General features: G+C 40.5%; 1 protein-coding gene across 1 annotated transcript in view; it reads left to right on the forward strand.

The window, feature by feature from the left end:
• DIP2C (disco interacting protein 2 homolog C) overlaps positions 1 to 16,330 on the forward strand; it is a 377,029-nt gene that overhangs the window by 222,015 nt on the left and 138,684 nt on the right. The window contains exon 3 of the mRNA XM_040967822.1: positions 8,035 to 8,145. Within this exon, the coding sequence (XP_040823756.1) occupies positions 8,035 to 8,145 (111 nt within the window). The remainder of the gene's footprint in view (positions 1 to 8,034; positions 8,146 to 16,330) is intronic.

Raw genomic sequence — 16,330 nt, forward strand, 5'->3', positions numbered from 1 at the left:
AATAAAAATATTCTGTCAGCTATTCATGATCTAAATTCTAGCGTAGAAGAATTTAATTATGGTGCACACAAACATGTCACTAGACATTTCTGTTTTGTAATCAGGAAGGCAGTGGCTAGCCATTACTCTAGTAGCTTGTTGAGAGCAGCCTCAAGTCTATCCTCTCGTTCTTCATGCCAGATCGTCTTGGTGCCCGGGATGTACTGTTTGGGCTTCTCCAAGTACTCCATCACAGTGTGTTCTCCCCGGGTGATGCCTTTGTTCTTGTTACCATCTGCGTAAGAGAGGTTGATGGCTTGACCAGTCTTGTGCTCAAACAGACTGTGGAGATCAGGTCTGCTCTTGTGCTTCACTTTTGTATTTACCGTGTGGCACTGGAGGCACTGCTCAACAAAGATCTTGCCTTTCTCAACATCACCCATTTTTAAAAATTTCTCTTGTCGCCATCTGCATGTGTAAAGGGTAGTTGTTTTACTTTTGTTTGTTTATGCTTTTGGATCTTATCCAAAAGCTCACTGATATCAATATCTTGAAGTGATTACTTCTTGCAGTTTCATAGATTCAGGTCTTACGTCAGGCCTTTGATCCAACTTGAGTTGATTTTTGTATATGGTAAGAAGTGTGGAACTGCTTCCATTCTTCCCTTTTTGCAGTAAATGTTTTTGTTCTTTGCCAAAAAAAGTAATTGGCTGTATGTGTGTGGCTTAATTTTTGCACTATCTGTTCTGTTCACTGATGCATATTATCACTTTTCGTGCCAGTACTATGTGGTTTTAATAATTCCAGCTTTGAAATTCAGTATTGTCTTGTCTTTTTTTTTTTTTCTCGCTGAGGTAACTTTGGCTGTTCTGAGTCTTTGTGATTTAACATGAATTTTAGGATTTTTCAACAATTTTTTTAAAAGATTTATTTTTATTGTAAAAAGGCAGATATACAGAGAGGAGGAGAGACAGAGAACAAGAGCTTCCAACCGATGGTTAACTCCCCAAGCAGCCGCAACGACCAGAGCTGAGTCTATCCAAAGCCAGGAGCATCTTCTGGGTCTCTTGTGTGGGTGCAGGGTCCCAAGGCTATATGGGTCATCCTCGACTGCTTTTCCAGGCCAGAAACAGGGAGCTGGGTGGAAAGCAGGGCTGCCGGAATTAGAACCGGTGCCCATCTGGGATCCTAGCGCATTCAAGGCGAGGGATTGAGCTGCTTGTCTATTGTGCCAGGCCCTAAACAATTTTTTTTTAAAAGATTTATTTATATTTATTGGAAAGATTCACAGAGAAGGAGAAACAGAATGATCTCCTGTCTTCTGGTTCACTCCCCAAGTGACTGCAACAGCTGGAACTACGCTGATCCAATCAGAAGCTAGGAACCTGGAGCCTCTTCTGGGTCTTCTGTGTGGGTACAGGATTCCAAGGCCTTATGCCATCCTCCATAGCCTTTCTAGGTCCCAAACAGGGAGCCGGAAGGGAAGTGAGGCAGTCGGCATAGGAACTGGCACTCATTTGGGAAACTAGCATGTACAAGTCTAGGACTTAAGGCACTAGGCTACTGGGCCGGGCCTGATTTAAAAAAAAAATTCAAACAATGTCATTTTCATTTTGATAGGAATTATATTGACTGTGGATTACATTGGGTAGTATGGACATTTTGGTGATATTCTTCCAATAAATAATAAACAAGGAACATCTTTTCAGTTTTTATACTCTTGGTAATTTCTTTCATCAGTGTTTTATAATTTTCATTGTAGAGCTGTTTCATTTCTATGGTTCCACTTGTTGCTAACTTTATTTTTTATAGCCATGTACTTTAAGAAAAATCTGTTTCTTTTTAAGATTTATTTATTTATATTGGAAACAGATTTTTAGAGAGAAGGAGAGACAAAGATTTTCCATCTGCTGGTTCAATCTGCAAGTGGCCACAACGGCTGTAGTTGAGCTAATCTGAAGGCAGGGACTTTTTCTGGGTTTGCATCTCAGGTGCATGGGTCATTCTTTACCACTTTCCTAAACCACAAGCAGGGATCTGGATGGGGAGTAGAGCAGCCAGACCCTGAACCGGTGCCCGTATAGGATCCCAGCACGTGCAAGACCGTGGATTTAGCCACTAAGCCATTGTGCTGGGTCCCCAAAAGTCTGTTTTTAATTTGCATACCTCTCATGTTTTCTTTTTTTAAAATACTCATAGCAAGCTGTAATTCCCAGTGTTTCTCTCCCTATCTGAATTTAGAAGTCTTAATTTTGTTTAAAGATCGTATTTATCGGCCCAAGCATGGTAGACTAGTGGCTAAAGTTCTTACCGTGCATACACCGGAATCCCATTTGGGTGCCGGTTCTAGTGCTGGTTGCTCCATTTCCCATCCAGCTCCCTCCTTGTGGCCTGGGAAAGCAGTCGAGGACAGCCCAAAGCTTTGGAACTCTGCCTCTGCATGGGAGACCCAGAGGAGGCTCCTGGCTCCTGGCTTAGGATCAGCTTGGCTCTGGCTGTTGTAGCCACTTGGGGAGTGAATCATTGGACAGGAGGTCTTCCTCTCTTTCTCTCCTCCTCTCTGTATATCTGACTTTCCAATAAAAAGAAAATTTAAATTTAAAAAGATTTTATCTTTATTGGAAAGTTCAGATTTACAGAGACACAAACCAACACCCATAATGGATCTCAGTGCTTGCAGGATGAGAATTAAGTTCTTGAGCCATTGTACCAGGGCTAGAAGTCTTAATTATTATTATTTTTAAAAGCATAGTTAACATTTGGTGGTTCAGAGTATTATCTATCCTGCCAAGACCTCTTCTGACCTGTAGTATATCATTGTATTAGAGAGATAGATGGATGACATTCCCATGTGTTAGTCTGAGGGTTAACATAAAGATTAACATGTTGCCAGCATCTCTTTCACCTAAGAACTGATCTTCTCCATCTATTTACTAATCTGAAATTGAAGAATTATTAAGGTTGACCAGAGTATATTGCTGAAGATTTTCTCTGGTGAATGCTTTCTTATTTACATGTTGAAATAAACTAATTGACATTCTGATAAAAGGTTTATTTTTCGGTTTTCATTTCCCTTATGCTTAATCCAGTTTTTACAGCTGGAAAGAGGACAAGCACATGAAGAAGTGCAAAGGATGATGGGTGGGGCAAAAAGTTAGAACTATTGAGTCTTTCCATTTGAACCGGATCTATAGAAACAAGTGGAAGGTAGATCTGGAAATGAAGGTGAGGGACGGTTTGAGGGGATCCACAGTTCCACTGAAGCCGTGTAGGGATTAGCTCTGTAAATAACAGGGAGCAATGACACTCTACAGGACTTGCTTGGATTCAGGTGGGGTGGGCAGCCCGAGGCACAGAGGGGAGGCAATGGGAGCCATAGCATCCCAACTGCAGGTGACATGTGATTGTATGCAGGAGCCCATGCTCTTATTAAACTTGCAGGGCATGGGAAGAGAGGATCCTGCACACTTCGCATGTCTGAAAACATAGTGTGTGAAGGCTATGTATAGGAATTAAACAGTCACAGAGGGGAATGGACTCTGCACAAGGGCTGTGCACTCTGCCATCTCACTTCCTGTGCTTTTTTTTGTCTTCGTTTGCTCTTGTGCACTTGGGGTACTCTACATCTTTCAGGGATTCCTATTTGTGATATCATTGTTACTTCTGAGAGAAATAAAAATCTCTGGCACTGTCATATTTACGTTGAAGTGTTCCATCCTCCAATCGATCCTGGAAAAAGCTGGCTCATTCATTGGCAAAGGTTTCCTGAGCTTGCCTGTGGGAGGGGGAGAGGGGGCTGTGCAGTGCTCAGCAGGGACCAGTGTTGCCTGTCTTTGGCTCTCTAATGTGTTTACCTCTTTAATAAAAATCCCCTTAGGCATAACCTGTCAGATGACCTCAAAAGTATCTGAATGTTTGAAGTTTCATTCCTGGCAATCAACCTAAAATTGTAGTTGTTTCTATATTTTAAAAATACAGTTGGATACAGATTGCTGTAATAGTTACCTTGTCAGAGCTTCAAGGTACAAGTTATATTTTCTTCACATAAAAATAAATAAATGTTGTGGATGTATGTGCTAAACCTCAGTAGAGGCAGCAGGAGTGCGTTGCCCCAGGCCTTACCTCTCTTTGGGGAGCAGGGCAGTGGGAGTAGATCCGGAATGTTCTGTGCTCTGGGATAGGGATAATACAAAGGTTGTTACAGACAGATGTCAAAATGCCACTGAGGAGTGCCACTGCTTTGGTGCCTGTGTCTCCTCATCAGTAAAGCTATGGAGGGACCAGGTTTTATGGGATAGCTCATTAAGCAGCTTCCTGCAGTGTCGGCATCCCTATATGCAGTAGTTCATGTTCTGGCTGCTCCACTTCCAGTACAGCTCCCTGTCGATACACCTTGGAAGACAGTGCAGGAAAGCCCTGGGGCTTGGACCCCTGCCACCTATGTGGGAGAAACAAATGCAGCTTGCAGGCTCCTGATTTTACTGCGACCCAGAGTCAGCCATCGCAGTTATTTAGGGAATAAAACCACCAGATAAAAGATCTCTTTCTCTCTGCCTCTCCCTCTCTCTCTCTGTAACTGCACCTTTCAAATAAAAAAAAAATCTTTAAAATTTTCAAATAATGTGTAAAATAAAATTATAATAGAAAGACATTGTTATTTTATCTATAGAGAGAGGAATATTGAACTGTGGGAAAGTTGAGGAACTTGTTTCAGGTTGCAGGTAGTTAGTGGAACCAGGAAAACGGTCCCAGACTAACTCCAAAACACAGGATCTCTCCATGGTACTGTTTTGCTTCTCCATTCACTGGAACTAACTTATGGCCAGCACATAAGTGCCTAATAAAGTTTCTAGGAGAAAGGGTTCGGTCTCCATCCTTGTCATGTTTTTGTCTGAGAGTAATTAACTTTTCCGTCTTCCTGAGCGTCATGTGCTGGGGACACTCACCCTATGTCCCTTAGGACTCCTTTGTTCTAAGTGACCTCCTGTCCTAAGTGGCCTCTCTTAATCTTACATAGTTGCTGTTGTGAGTCTCCTGGCTTTTCTGAGTCTCTCAGTAGAATGGGTTTGCAATGATGGTTTCACAAATTAAACATATTTAGGCAAGGGAGAGGTCAACTGCAGTGGATATTTAGCTACAATGATGTGTATTACTAATCATGTTTTGTGTCATTCATGTCACTGCGAGGTATCTGTCTCAGCAATAGCATTTGGTCATTTCCCATTACGAGGGACAAGTGGAATGATATCTCCGTTATCTCTGAGTCCTTCAGTGATAACAGATCAAATTCTAATTGAAAGCTGCATATTTATCTGATGGCATGTTTATTTTTATTGAAGTGGCCACCAAGGCCACCTCACATCTCATTCAGAATGAGGTCAAATGAAAATGAACAAATGAAACATGCATTCTAACATTGTAGTTTCTTTTACTATCTTACTGTAGTGACTTGTTGAAGTTGTTTTTCTGTCTAGTTTTATACATTTTTTCCCAAAAAGTTGGAAATTTTGGAACGTCTGCATTCACTCTGGGGGAGCCACTATCCGTGATGTTTGTGTACAAATCTGGCTCAGGGCAGAAAAGGGTCTGTAAACAATGCAAGCAGGAGCCTGCAACTCCATGCAGCATCCTCTGTGGGCACCAAAAGGAGGTTTAAGGCTAAAGTAATCCCGGAAGCTAATTTGAATGAACTGGATAGGCAATACCACTGATACTGAAGCCAAGCATTAAATTAAAATCACCCAACTTCCCAAACTGCTTTTAAAATGCCTGTAAATGTGTGTATAAAGTGTAACCCTCTCAGAGAATGGGGGTAATACTGTCAAGTATTTGCAGTATTGAACTAAAGAAGTGGTAGTATTGCATTTAGTAAAGTGGAGAAAATCAATAGGTCCAATTGGTCATGAACACCATGGGTGCCACCTCATCCAGAACAGAAAGAAGGGCCTCTAGGAAACACATGACCATGTCTTCTACATTTCTTCCAGACTGACTTAGTCTCTAAGAGAAATAAAATCACAGAGGCTTGAAATACTACTCTAGCAGACAGAGCTAGAAAGCAGGGCACAAAATAGGAGCACCGCCACAAACTCAGAGTGGCAAACTTGCCTATATTGAATCTCAAATCAGGAGACCAGAAGTCTTGTCTTTGGACAAATGGGGCATCCCAAATAAAAGGCCCACTGGGAGAATTAGTGGTACCCTGGCACAGAAAGAAATATCGGCCCTGGGCCCAGCAGCATGGCCTAGCTGCTAAAGTCCTTGCCTTGAACGCCCCGGGATCCCATATGGGCGCCAGTTCTAATCCCGGCAGCTCCACTTCCCATCCAGCTCCCTCCTTATGGCCTGGGAAAGCAGTCGAGGATGGCCCAAAGCTTTGGGACCCTGCACCCGTGTGGGATGCCCGGAAGAAGTTCCTGGATCCTGGCTTTGGATCGGCATAGCATCGGCCATTGTGCTCACTTGGGGAGTGAATCATTGGACGGAAGATCTTCCTCTCTGTGTCTCCTCCTCTCTGTATATCTGACTTTCCGATAAAAATAAATAAATCTTAAAAAAAAAAGAAATATCGGCTTGTAGCCCCTTCAGTAGGAATGAGAGATTGTTAAAGCTGACACAGGTGAAAAGACCTGTGTCTTTATTTATTATGTAACCATTGTTGTATCAAAGCAATATTTCTCTGTGATAATAAAAATGAATGGCAGTGAATAGAAATTATTTCACCTGGAGTTCCATATCTAGGCAGACTATCCAATCATGTTAGGTGGTGTTTGCAGGGTCTTCAAATATGGCTTTCTATTGATCCTAAGTGCTCTAATAAACCAGATAAGACACTCAAAGATAGCAAGTGAAATGCAAAAGGAAGCATGGAAGAACACTAGTAAGAAATCCATCCTACACACACACACACACACACACACACACACACACACACACACACACACACACACACACACACACACACACACACACGGCAGAGCCTAAAGGGAATCTGATATGGTAGTTGTGTTGCAACTTTGGGCATCTGAGCTTAGGGAAGGATGGGGCACTCCAGAAAGATAACTAGAATTGTTTTGAAAACTTATCACCAGATTGTCAGTGTTTGACCATGGGGAGAAATGTGTGTGCCTGGGAAAGCAGTGGAGGATGGCCCAAGTGCTTGGGCCCCTGCACAAATGCAGGGAATCTAGAAGCAACTCCTGGCTTTGGTCTGGCCTATCCCCCACAGTTGCAGACATCTGGGCAGTGAACCAGCAAATGAAAGATTCTCTCTCTCCCCATCTCCCTGTCCTGTCTATTTCTCTCTCTGATTAAGTCTTTCAAATGAATAAAATAAATCTTTAAAAAGAGAGACAGCAGTCCCTACCTATTCCTGATAGTAGGGATAGTGATGACCATGTTGATGTCAGGGAGCCTTCCTTATTTTCTGAGGTGTATCGTTCAAGAAGCAGGATTATAAACCTGTGGACATGTGTATTAATACCATTTGTGTGGATTGAATGAAGCCATATTCAAATAAACTTAAAATAACTAGCATCAAATAGAGTACGTTTCCAGAGTTACTACTTTGGAATAAAAAAAAAGGCTGTTAGTGTATGCCAAGTATCATTTACCTGAATTATATTGTAAAATGATCATCTTGGATTTACATTAAGGTTGAACTTTGATGAGTATGCTTGTACATGTACTGAATAGTTTGCATGACCTGTAGGCTTGTTAAATGGAAAGGATCTGAGTCCATCTCTGTGTCCTGAGCATCACTGGTGGAGGTGGATGACCTGAGGAACATCTGCTGCTCTTTCTGCAGGCTGTGGCACTCACACAGGAAGGCCCTCCCTGTGTTGGGGAGCAGCTGCCCTTCTGCTTCCTTCCCTCCTGATCACCAGCCGTGTGGCACCCTATGCCAAACACACTTCCTCCCAGAGGTGCTAGTGTTTCTGCGGGGATGCAGTGAGCCAGGGCTTGGCTTCCAGCAAACGATGTGCCCACTGAAGTCACTGACTGCTTCTGCTCAGTGAAGCCTCTCTCTCACCTCACTGTTTTCCTTCCTCCTAGGGGTGGACCAAGCTTTGCCTCAAGAACGCCGGGCTCCTGTCACTCCTTCCTCTGCCTCCCGCTATCACCGCCGACGGTCCTCAGGGTCACGAGATGAGCGTTATCGGTCAGGTAAGGCCATGAATGTGGATGGAATGCTGGTACTACCACAGAAAGAGCAGGTGTGTGTTCCCGGCAGCTGTGTGAGGTGGAAACCTTTGAGCTGTCCACAGGTGACAGCATCCCATCTCAACACATGAATGGATTCCTAGAGTAGACATCACCATTCAGTAAATAGGGACCCGTTTGTAATGACAGTCTTGTCCATTATTTACAGCTTTGTCACAAATGAAGAAACTGAATAATGGACAAAACGGTCATTAAAAATACAAAGGGGTCCCTATTCCTCCTCAGTATTGAGTCTTTGTAAACTTCTTTTCCCCCTATGATACAGTTACTTAATAAAAAAGATTCTATTCGTGTTTGTGTAGATTCTATCAAGTCCTGCTAAGACTTGCAGGAAAGCACTAGGCAGTTAAAAAAATAAAAGTTCTGAATAAGGAAATTTAAAAAAAAACAAACAAAAGAAACTGAAAGTCAGAAACCAAATTTTTTTTCACTTTTGCGAGTGACATTGCTAAGCTGGTTTCAGAATCGCCAATTGTTACTACTTGTATAATTTTTCTTAGTCTTAGTGATTTCTGTTTAAGATAATTTTCAAAGAGGAAGAAGCAAAATCCCTAAACTTGCATATGTTCTGTGTTTATTATTTCCTCTCTGTTTATGACACTGTCTGAAAAAAATTGTCTTGGTAGTTTACTTTTATTGCAGTGGTTACCTGGGCTTAGCCAGCTTGCTTTTTATTTATTTATTGGCAACAGAAGTATATATAGTACGGTTATATACAGTACAGTTACAATTAATATTGTAACTGCTTTTTAAGTGACTTTTTTTCTAACATGTGGATTAGAATTACCTTTTCCTGCTGCCCGAACTACCATATGTAAAAGAATATTAGCTGTAACTTTCGTTGCTGCTGCTTTTACTAGATTACCTGGTTAGGTCAAATGCAGATTGCTGATGGTAATGAGCTGGATTGCATTTGCAGTATATTTTATCTTTTTCAAAATAGTTTTCCCTGGTGTTCTCACTTATTGTTGATGATAATCAGTGTGGTTATTATATACATATTATTAGTAGTAGTGTTAGTATTAGTTGTTATTATTCCATGTGGCAAACAGGGAACAGGTTAGGAGAGATAAACTAACTCACCCAGTTTGTACCAGTGGCATCTGCCATTAGCAGAGACTTGCATGAGAAACCACCAACTATAACTTCCCAAATTGCCTTCTACCTGCCTTTCCTGCATGGATACAACAGCTTTTGAGGCATCATTTGCACAAAGAAGAACGGATTTGAGAAGCTTAAGAAAATACCAATCCCTATGTCTTCACTATTCTTCCTGCCTTCTTGGCTCTTCTCAGGAGGCCTTTAATACCTGTGAAAAGATTTGAAGATGGGATATAGGTGAAATTTGTCCGCATATTCAGCCTTTGCATATTCAGTCAATTGCAGAATTGTTGTAACACCTAACACAGGCCCGTTTGGACTAGTAGAGTTGGGATATACATACATGTGCAGTCAACCTGCTGGGAAATATCTCTGTTAAGTACCTTCTCTTGATATTGCTAGTGTCTTATCTATGTATGCACACAAATGCACAGCTTTTATAAAGGATGGGCCTCTCTTTAGGCTCAGGATTGCCATCGTTCCAGACTCTGTCACCCTGTCTCCGCCGTTTTCCTCGTACTTGGTGTCACTCCCTGCTTGGTGGTGGAGATGAGGCCTTCACTCAGCTGAATAGTTGGCCTAGCTCGGCCTCACCTGTGGCACTTTTCTTTGGCCCTCCTGTGACTCCAGCCCTGTGCTTCTAGAGGAGCTCAGCTCCTCGTGGTTCCCAACAGAGGGACATGGACATCCATCTGAGCATCCAGAACCGCAGGAATGTGGTTGTTCCAGAAAAGGTTGGGTGAAACTTTCTTCACAGTTGTGCTCTCCAGCAGGAGCAGCAATAGCTATCGAAAGCGACAAGGAATAGGACCTGGTCACCCATGAGAGTTCACAGTTGAGGGGAAGAGTCTAGCCTGTTGTAATTTGTGCGGCATGTGTTAGTGCAGTTAACTGAGATGAAGGTTCCGCCTGGAGCTCGGAGTAGCCTCCTGTGTATGGAGCAGTTGTCATGTCTATTAAAATGTGTTAGGTCCCAGCACCTCTCATTTCACTGAGAGCAGGAGTCTGCACAGAATCTTGTACACGTGGCCTGTCAGCCCTTCACTTCCCTGAGCTCATCTGCCACCTGCCTACCACTCTGCAGCCACCAGCTTCCTGGTGATCTTTGAGCACAAAGGCACATTTGTCGCTTTAGGTTCTTTATGATACTGGTTGTTGCTTCTCCCTACAATGTTCTTTCCTCATGTATACTTTCCTGTCCCTCCCCTTCCCTTAATTTAACCATGGCTTTGCTAACATGTTGCTGGTTTTGTGCAGCATTTTCTGACTACCCAGTGAGGGTTATAAAACATTATACCTCTGTGTACAGATTCCTTTCACTATCCTGATTTATTATCTCCATTGTGGTTATCACCTGCTAACATTCTATCAGTTTATTGTTGCATCAATTCATTTGTCAATCTACCTGCCTCTTCATCATCATCTATTTATTTACTATAATATCCATCTGCCTGTCCATCAATTAATCAATCGCCTACATACCTGTAAATCATCCATTTATCTGTACTATCCATAATTCATTATCCATCTGTCACCCATCCATCTACTTAGCCATCAGTCCTGTTTATCTATTTTTATCTTCCTCCTATTATAGTGTAAGCTTTGCAATGGCAAGGATCTCTGATTCTTTCCTGTATGTCAGGCTCCTAAAATACTGCTGGACTTATTTTGTTATTATGTTCTTGAAGGAGTGAAAATCAGAAGACAACAGATTTGGGGAAGGATAAAAAAATTAGGTGCCAATGACCATATTACAAAATATATTCTGCACCTTGCTTGGGAATTCAGACTTCATCCTGGGTACCACTTGAAGACTGCAGGCAAAGGTACAACAGCAGTCCAACTGAAGGTTTCAAGATTGCTTCAACCAATTATGGAGCATAGATTAGAAGTGGGGTCATCCAGAAGACCTCAATGCCTGAATTAGTGTATATTGAAGAGATAGAAGCCAGCGCCAACAAGAACTGAGATATGTTTAGGAGGTACAGGAGAAGCCTTCCTAAACTGAAATACTCCAAACTAAAATATTTTGATTGCCAATATGACTTAAAAAGTAAAAAATTTCACACTTGGCCGCATGTGACTGCATACAAAAATTACTAAAAGCCTATAAGATACCTATAAGTAGAAATGAATTTTATGTTTATACTTGAATTCCCATCCTCAGATATCTTATCCTCAGGATATCTTATTAGGTATATGAAAATACTCCAAAATTTGAAGCACTTCTGGTCCCATATATTTTATCTGAAGTCTACTCAACCTGTTAAACAGATAGAAGGCTGAGTTAGCATAATAGCCAAACAGAAAAGCAATCATAGGGGACTCCTAGAAGTCCAAGTAAAAGACCTGCGTGGATGATGGTTTGTAATTCAGAACCTATTTCTATGCCTTCAGAGAAGGTTAAAGATGGTGAGAGGTGCCTCAGGGATTGCTATTGGCAGTTAGGCAAACATTCCTTGAAAATTATGTAGCTATTCATGTGACATCATAAAAAAGGCTGCTATTCTAGTGTGCTGTTTTAGCTTTTTTTTTTTTTTTTTAAGATTTACTTTTCTTGCAAAGTCAGATATACAAAGAGGAGGAGAGACAGAGAGGAAGATTTTCCATCCGATGATTCACTCCCCAAGTGACCACAACAACCGGTGCTGCGCCAATCCTAAGCTAGGAGCCAGGAAATTCCTCCAGGTCTCCTACATGGGTGCAGGGTCCAAAGGCTTTGGGCCACCCTAGACTGCTTTCCCAGCCCACAAGCAGGGAGCTGGATGGGAAGTGGAGCTGCGGGATTAGAACCGGCGCCCATATGGGATCCTGGTGTGGTCAAGGCGAGGACGTTAGCCACTAGACCACTGTGCAGGGCCCTAGTGTGTTGTTTGTTTTTAAGAATTTTTTTTTGCTCTTCCTCTTTTCTAATAAATAACAGCTGTTTGACGTGAAACCATCATACTTCATGTGTCTTTTCCGTATGTTTGTGAAATCTCAGTTGGGCCTCTCACCAAGCATATGTCACAGCAGCTATCTTTATAGGCCCTGGTGGGATGATGTGTGGATCATTTAGAGGGTTAATTTGCTGGTCTTCACTTCCCACTATAATCTCTGCAATCTCCTGTTTTAGGAATCCTTAATTTCGACGTTTTACTGACATAATTTACATTCTCTTACAATGTATGCTTATGTAAGGTTTTGAAATGAGGTGTTTGAGATATGAGGACTTTATTATCTCTTGCCATGGTATGCACTTCAGATTTGGTTTATTTTCTCAGAGCCAATGGGGAAGACTTAAGAATTTTGTAAGAAAAAGCTTTATGGTATCTCAGGAGATTTGGGTCTCTAAAATGTCTTGAGCATTTATCTTGCAGTAGAGCTACTGCGATTGTTTCAGTCACTAATTTTTTTTTATATTAGCTCAAAGTTAATCCTGTTATCTCCTAGGTAATTGACCTAATTAACTATTAGTCTTGTCAGTGCTGAGTGTCACATTTAATCTCTCCTGGCTACATTTTTCCATTTTGTTTCTAAACCCATGACCTTAAATAGTAATGAACTTTTGACTAGATTCTTTAGAGTTGTATACACATCTCTTCTTCCGAAGCACCTTTCTTTTGAAACCTAAATTTGATTTGGGAAGATAAATGAGTGAGCAGTCATTCACTGAACATCTAAGATGTATCAGGGACTGTGTCAAGCACTTGATGTCCTTGCTCAGAATTAAAAACTTAAAGTCCAGTTATTTTAGGTTTTTCTCCCCAGAAATCCTAAGAAAGAAAATGTTGATTTATGTTTTATGCTTTACAACCAGGACAGATAATGACCAAGAAAAATATTGTGATAAAATGTGTCAAGCTATTTCTTAATATGTTCAGTATGACTTCATCTTTTTATGAGCCTAGAACTAATTTTTGAAGGGATGCTCCCTGTTTTATATGGGTCATGGACAAGAGGAGCATTCTTCTTAGGGATCAAGAGCTCTCGTCTTCATCTTGTCCTTCTTTACAGGGGAAGGCGTAATGGATCACTGTGTTCCTTGATCAGCAGTGACTCCCAAGGCAGTGTGAAGCACTTTCACAGATGACACCATCATGTTATTGGCCCTTTTCATTATCATACATTCATCAATGTCCATAGAATCTTCCAGACACCACAGGATGCATGTCAAAAATACCGTTTTGCTATCCAGTGGAACTTGTGGTTGGAAAGTCTGTTTTAAAATGATACTCAGTTTACTTTCTAAATATGACAAATTCCCAAACACTACCCTCACTACTTAAAGCTTTTCAGGGTTTTTTAAAGTTTTGAGGAGCTTTTTAAAAATTATTATTATTTTGTTTTTAATTTACTTATTTTATAATTTTATGGTACGGTTCCATTAGACTCTGGGGCTTCCTTTCTCCCACAATCTCCACTGCTCTCCACATTGTCCTTAATAAATAGTTGTAAGTCCATCATTCTGCTAGTTAAGTGTATCCTGACATTTTTGGTATGGACAATGGCACAGTCTAGCATCCTAGTGTTAAGATATATTTAATAGTTTCATTGGGAGTCTATCTGTAACTTGGAAGTAGAGATGAATACTGCATTTTATCTTCACATCTGGATATGATAATCTGTTACACAGTTACTATACATCCCCTTAAAAGAAAAGCCATAAAACAAAATCAACAACAGGAAGAAAAATAGAAAATGTGCAAGAGCATGAAGTTGAAAAACATACTACTGAATCATTAGTGTGTCACTGAAGAAGTGAATAAGAAAATCAAAAAGCTGGAAGCAAATGATGCTACTGTATGACCTTTAAGTCTGTAAAGAATTTAATAAGAGAAAAGAAACTATTTTGAAGAAATGAAAATATAAACAAAAATCAAAACCCATGAGATGGAGCAAAACTGGTATTGAAAGTGCTGTTGATCTCATATTTTGTGTAAAGGTTGCCTTATGTCAGAGAGAACATATATTTGTCCTTTTGGGATTGACTTATTTCACTGAGCTTAATGTTCTCTAGTTGGGACCATTTGGTTGCAAATGGTAGAATTTCATCCTTTTTAGTGGTTGAGTAATATTCAAATCCCAACTATATTCTTAGAAAAGGTGATACAAAAGTCCATCTGGAAACACAAGAGACCATGACTGGCCAAAGCTATCCTGAAGAATAAAAATCAAGCTGGAGGAATCAAAATTCCTGACCTCAAGTCATATTACATGACAGTGGTCCTCAAGAGTCTGGTATTGGTACAGAAACAGAAGAACATCAATGGAACAGAATGGGAAGTTTAACATGTTCTTTGGGTTAAAAATCTTTGAGAATCATTGTCATGAAATTCAAGTGTTGTTTTTGTTACTTTTGAAGAAGAATCTTCAAATTTTTTTTAAAGTTCATGGAAAGTGTGCATTATGAGCAAACTGCGTAGATTCCAAAACCTATCCACACTAACATAAACTCAGACCGACTTGTCATAACACATCTAAACAGACCTAGTTTGAAGCATTAAGAAGAATCAACCTTGAGTATAGAAAAAGAACCCCTGTCAGCACAATATGGATTCTTGTTAACTTATGAAGCAAGTGTATCAACAGCAAGTTTATGATGATGCTGGAGTAGAATTACAGTGAAATAATTGATGTTTTACAAGGTTTATGTGAACAGTTCTCCAATGGAGTGGCATTTTACAAATTAGGTAACACGTTTTAAGAAGCAATAATATTGCAGCCAAAGTCTGTAGTGGCAGATCATTCTTACCCTTTGGGAGGAAAATAGGAATCCCATTCATACCCTAGTTCAGGAAGACTAAAAAACAGCAGGAAAATAGCATCATAAACATCTCAGTTCAGCTTATACTGTTGTAATGAAAAATGAAAGTGGAGCAAACTTTGTGCTTAGTGGATGAGAACATGCTTGCATCTCCCTTCAGCTGTAGATAAGAGTAGAGTATGCAGTAAGTGGGATCAAGATTCTGAAGCATTGCTGGTTGTGGTTCTGATCTTATTGGTGAAGTACAGTCCCAGCAATGGCTACCAAGAGATGAAACGTGTCCTTTCCAAGTGGAACTCAAGAGCAAAGGTCATGGCAGTGGTTTTCTAAGAGGCCCAAGGCTCGATAACTTTCTGGAGTAGCAAAGAACAATAATACCTACTGCTTATGAGATTGTTTTTGAGAAAGATACCTAAAGCTTGAGTTTTAAAACAGAATAAAAGGAGAAGCTTCATCACAGAGTCCATGTTCACCATGACAATGAACCTGCTCACTCTTCATCAAGCAAGAGCAGATTTTTTGAGAGTTTCTATGGAAATTCAGTAGGCTCCACCTTCTGGTTCTGAGTTGGATCTTTTTCTTATTTTAAAAAGAATATTTATGTGCACCTGTCTTCAGTTAAAAAATAAAAAATAAAGCCATCAAAACGTTGAAGTTACATGCAAATGCTAATGGAAGCTTTATTCCTAAGTGCTGAAATTGGAAGCAATCAAGATGTTTAACAGTGAATGAATAAATTAGGGTCAATTAAATACTATTTGATATTAAAAGAAATAAATTAGCAAGCCATGTAAAGATGTGCATGAAGTTAACTATGTACTGCTGAGTGAAAGAAGGCTAGACACTGAAAAGGCTAGACACTGAATTATTCAACTTCTTGGCTTTCTAGGAAAAGCAAAATGATGACAATAATGAAACACAGGTGGTTGTAGATGAACAGAAAGATCACAGAGGTTTTAGGGCAGTGAAACTACTCTCTGTAGTATTATAATTTGAGACTCCTGATCTCCAAATGCACCTGATCTACATTACTAAAATCAGGCATTGTATTAAGATTAAATTGTAAAAGAGTGACAGGGAGGGAGGGAGGGAAAGAGAAAGAAAGACATCTTCCATCCACTGGTTCACTGGTAAATACGTACATTGGCCAAGGTTACACCAAGCTGAAGTCAGCAGGCAAGAACTCCATCTGAGTCTATAGCATGAGTGTTGGGAACACAAGTATATGGGCCATCTTCCACCTTGTTGTAGATGCATTAGGTGGAAACTATATTGGAAGTG

This window comes from Ochotona curzoniae, unplaced genomic scaffold (genome assembly GCF_017591425.1).
Source record: "Ochotona curzoniae isolate NIBS_2020 unplaced genomic scaffold, NIBS_Ocur_1.0 scaffold_4683, whole genome shotgun sequence".
In the NCBI taxonomy this organism is placed as follows: Eukaryota; Metazoa; Chordata; class Mammalia; order Lagomorpha; family Ochotonidae; genus Ochotona; species Ochotona curzoniae.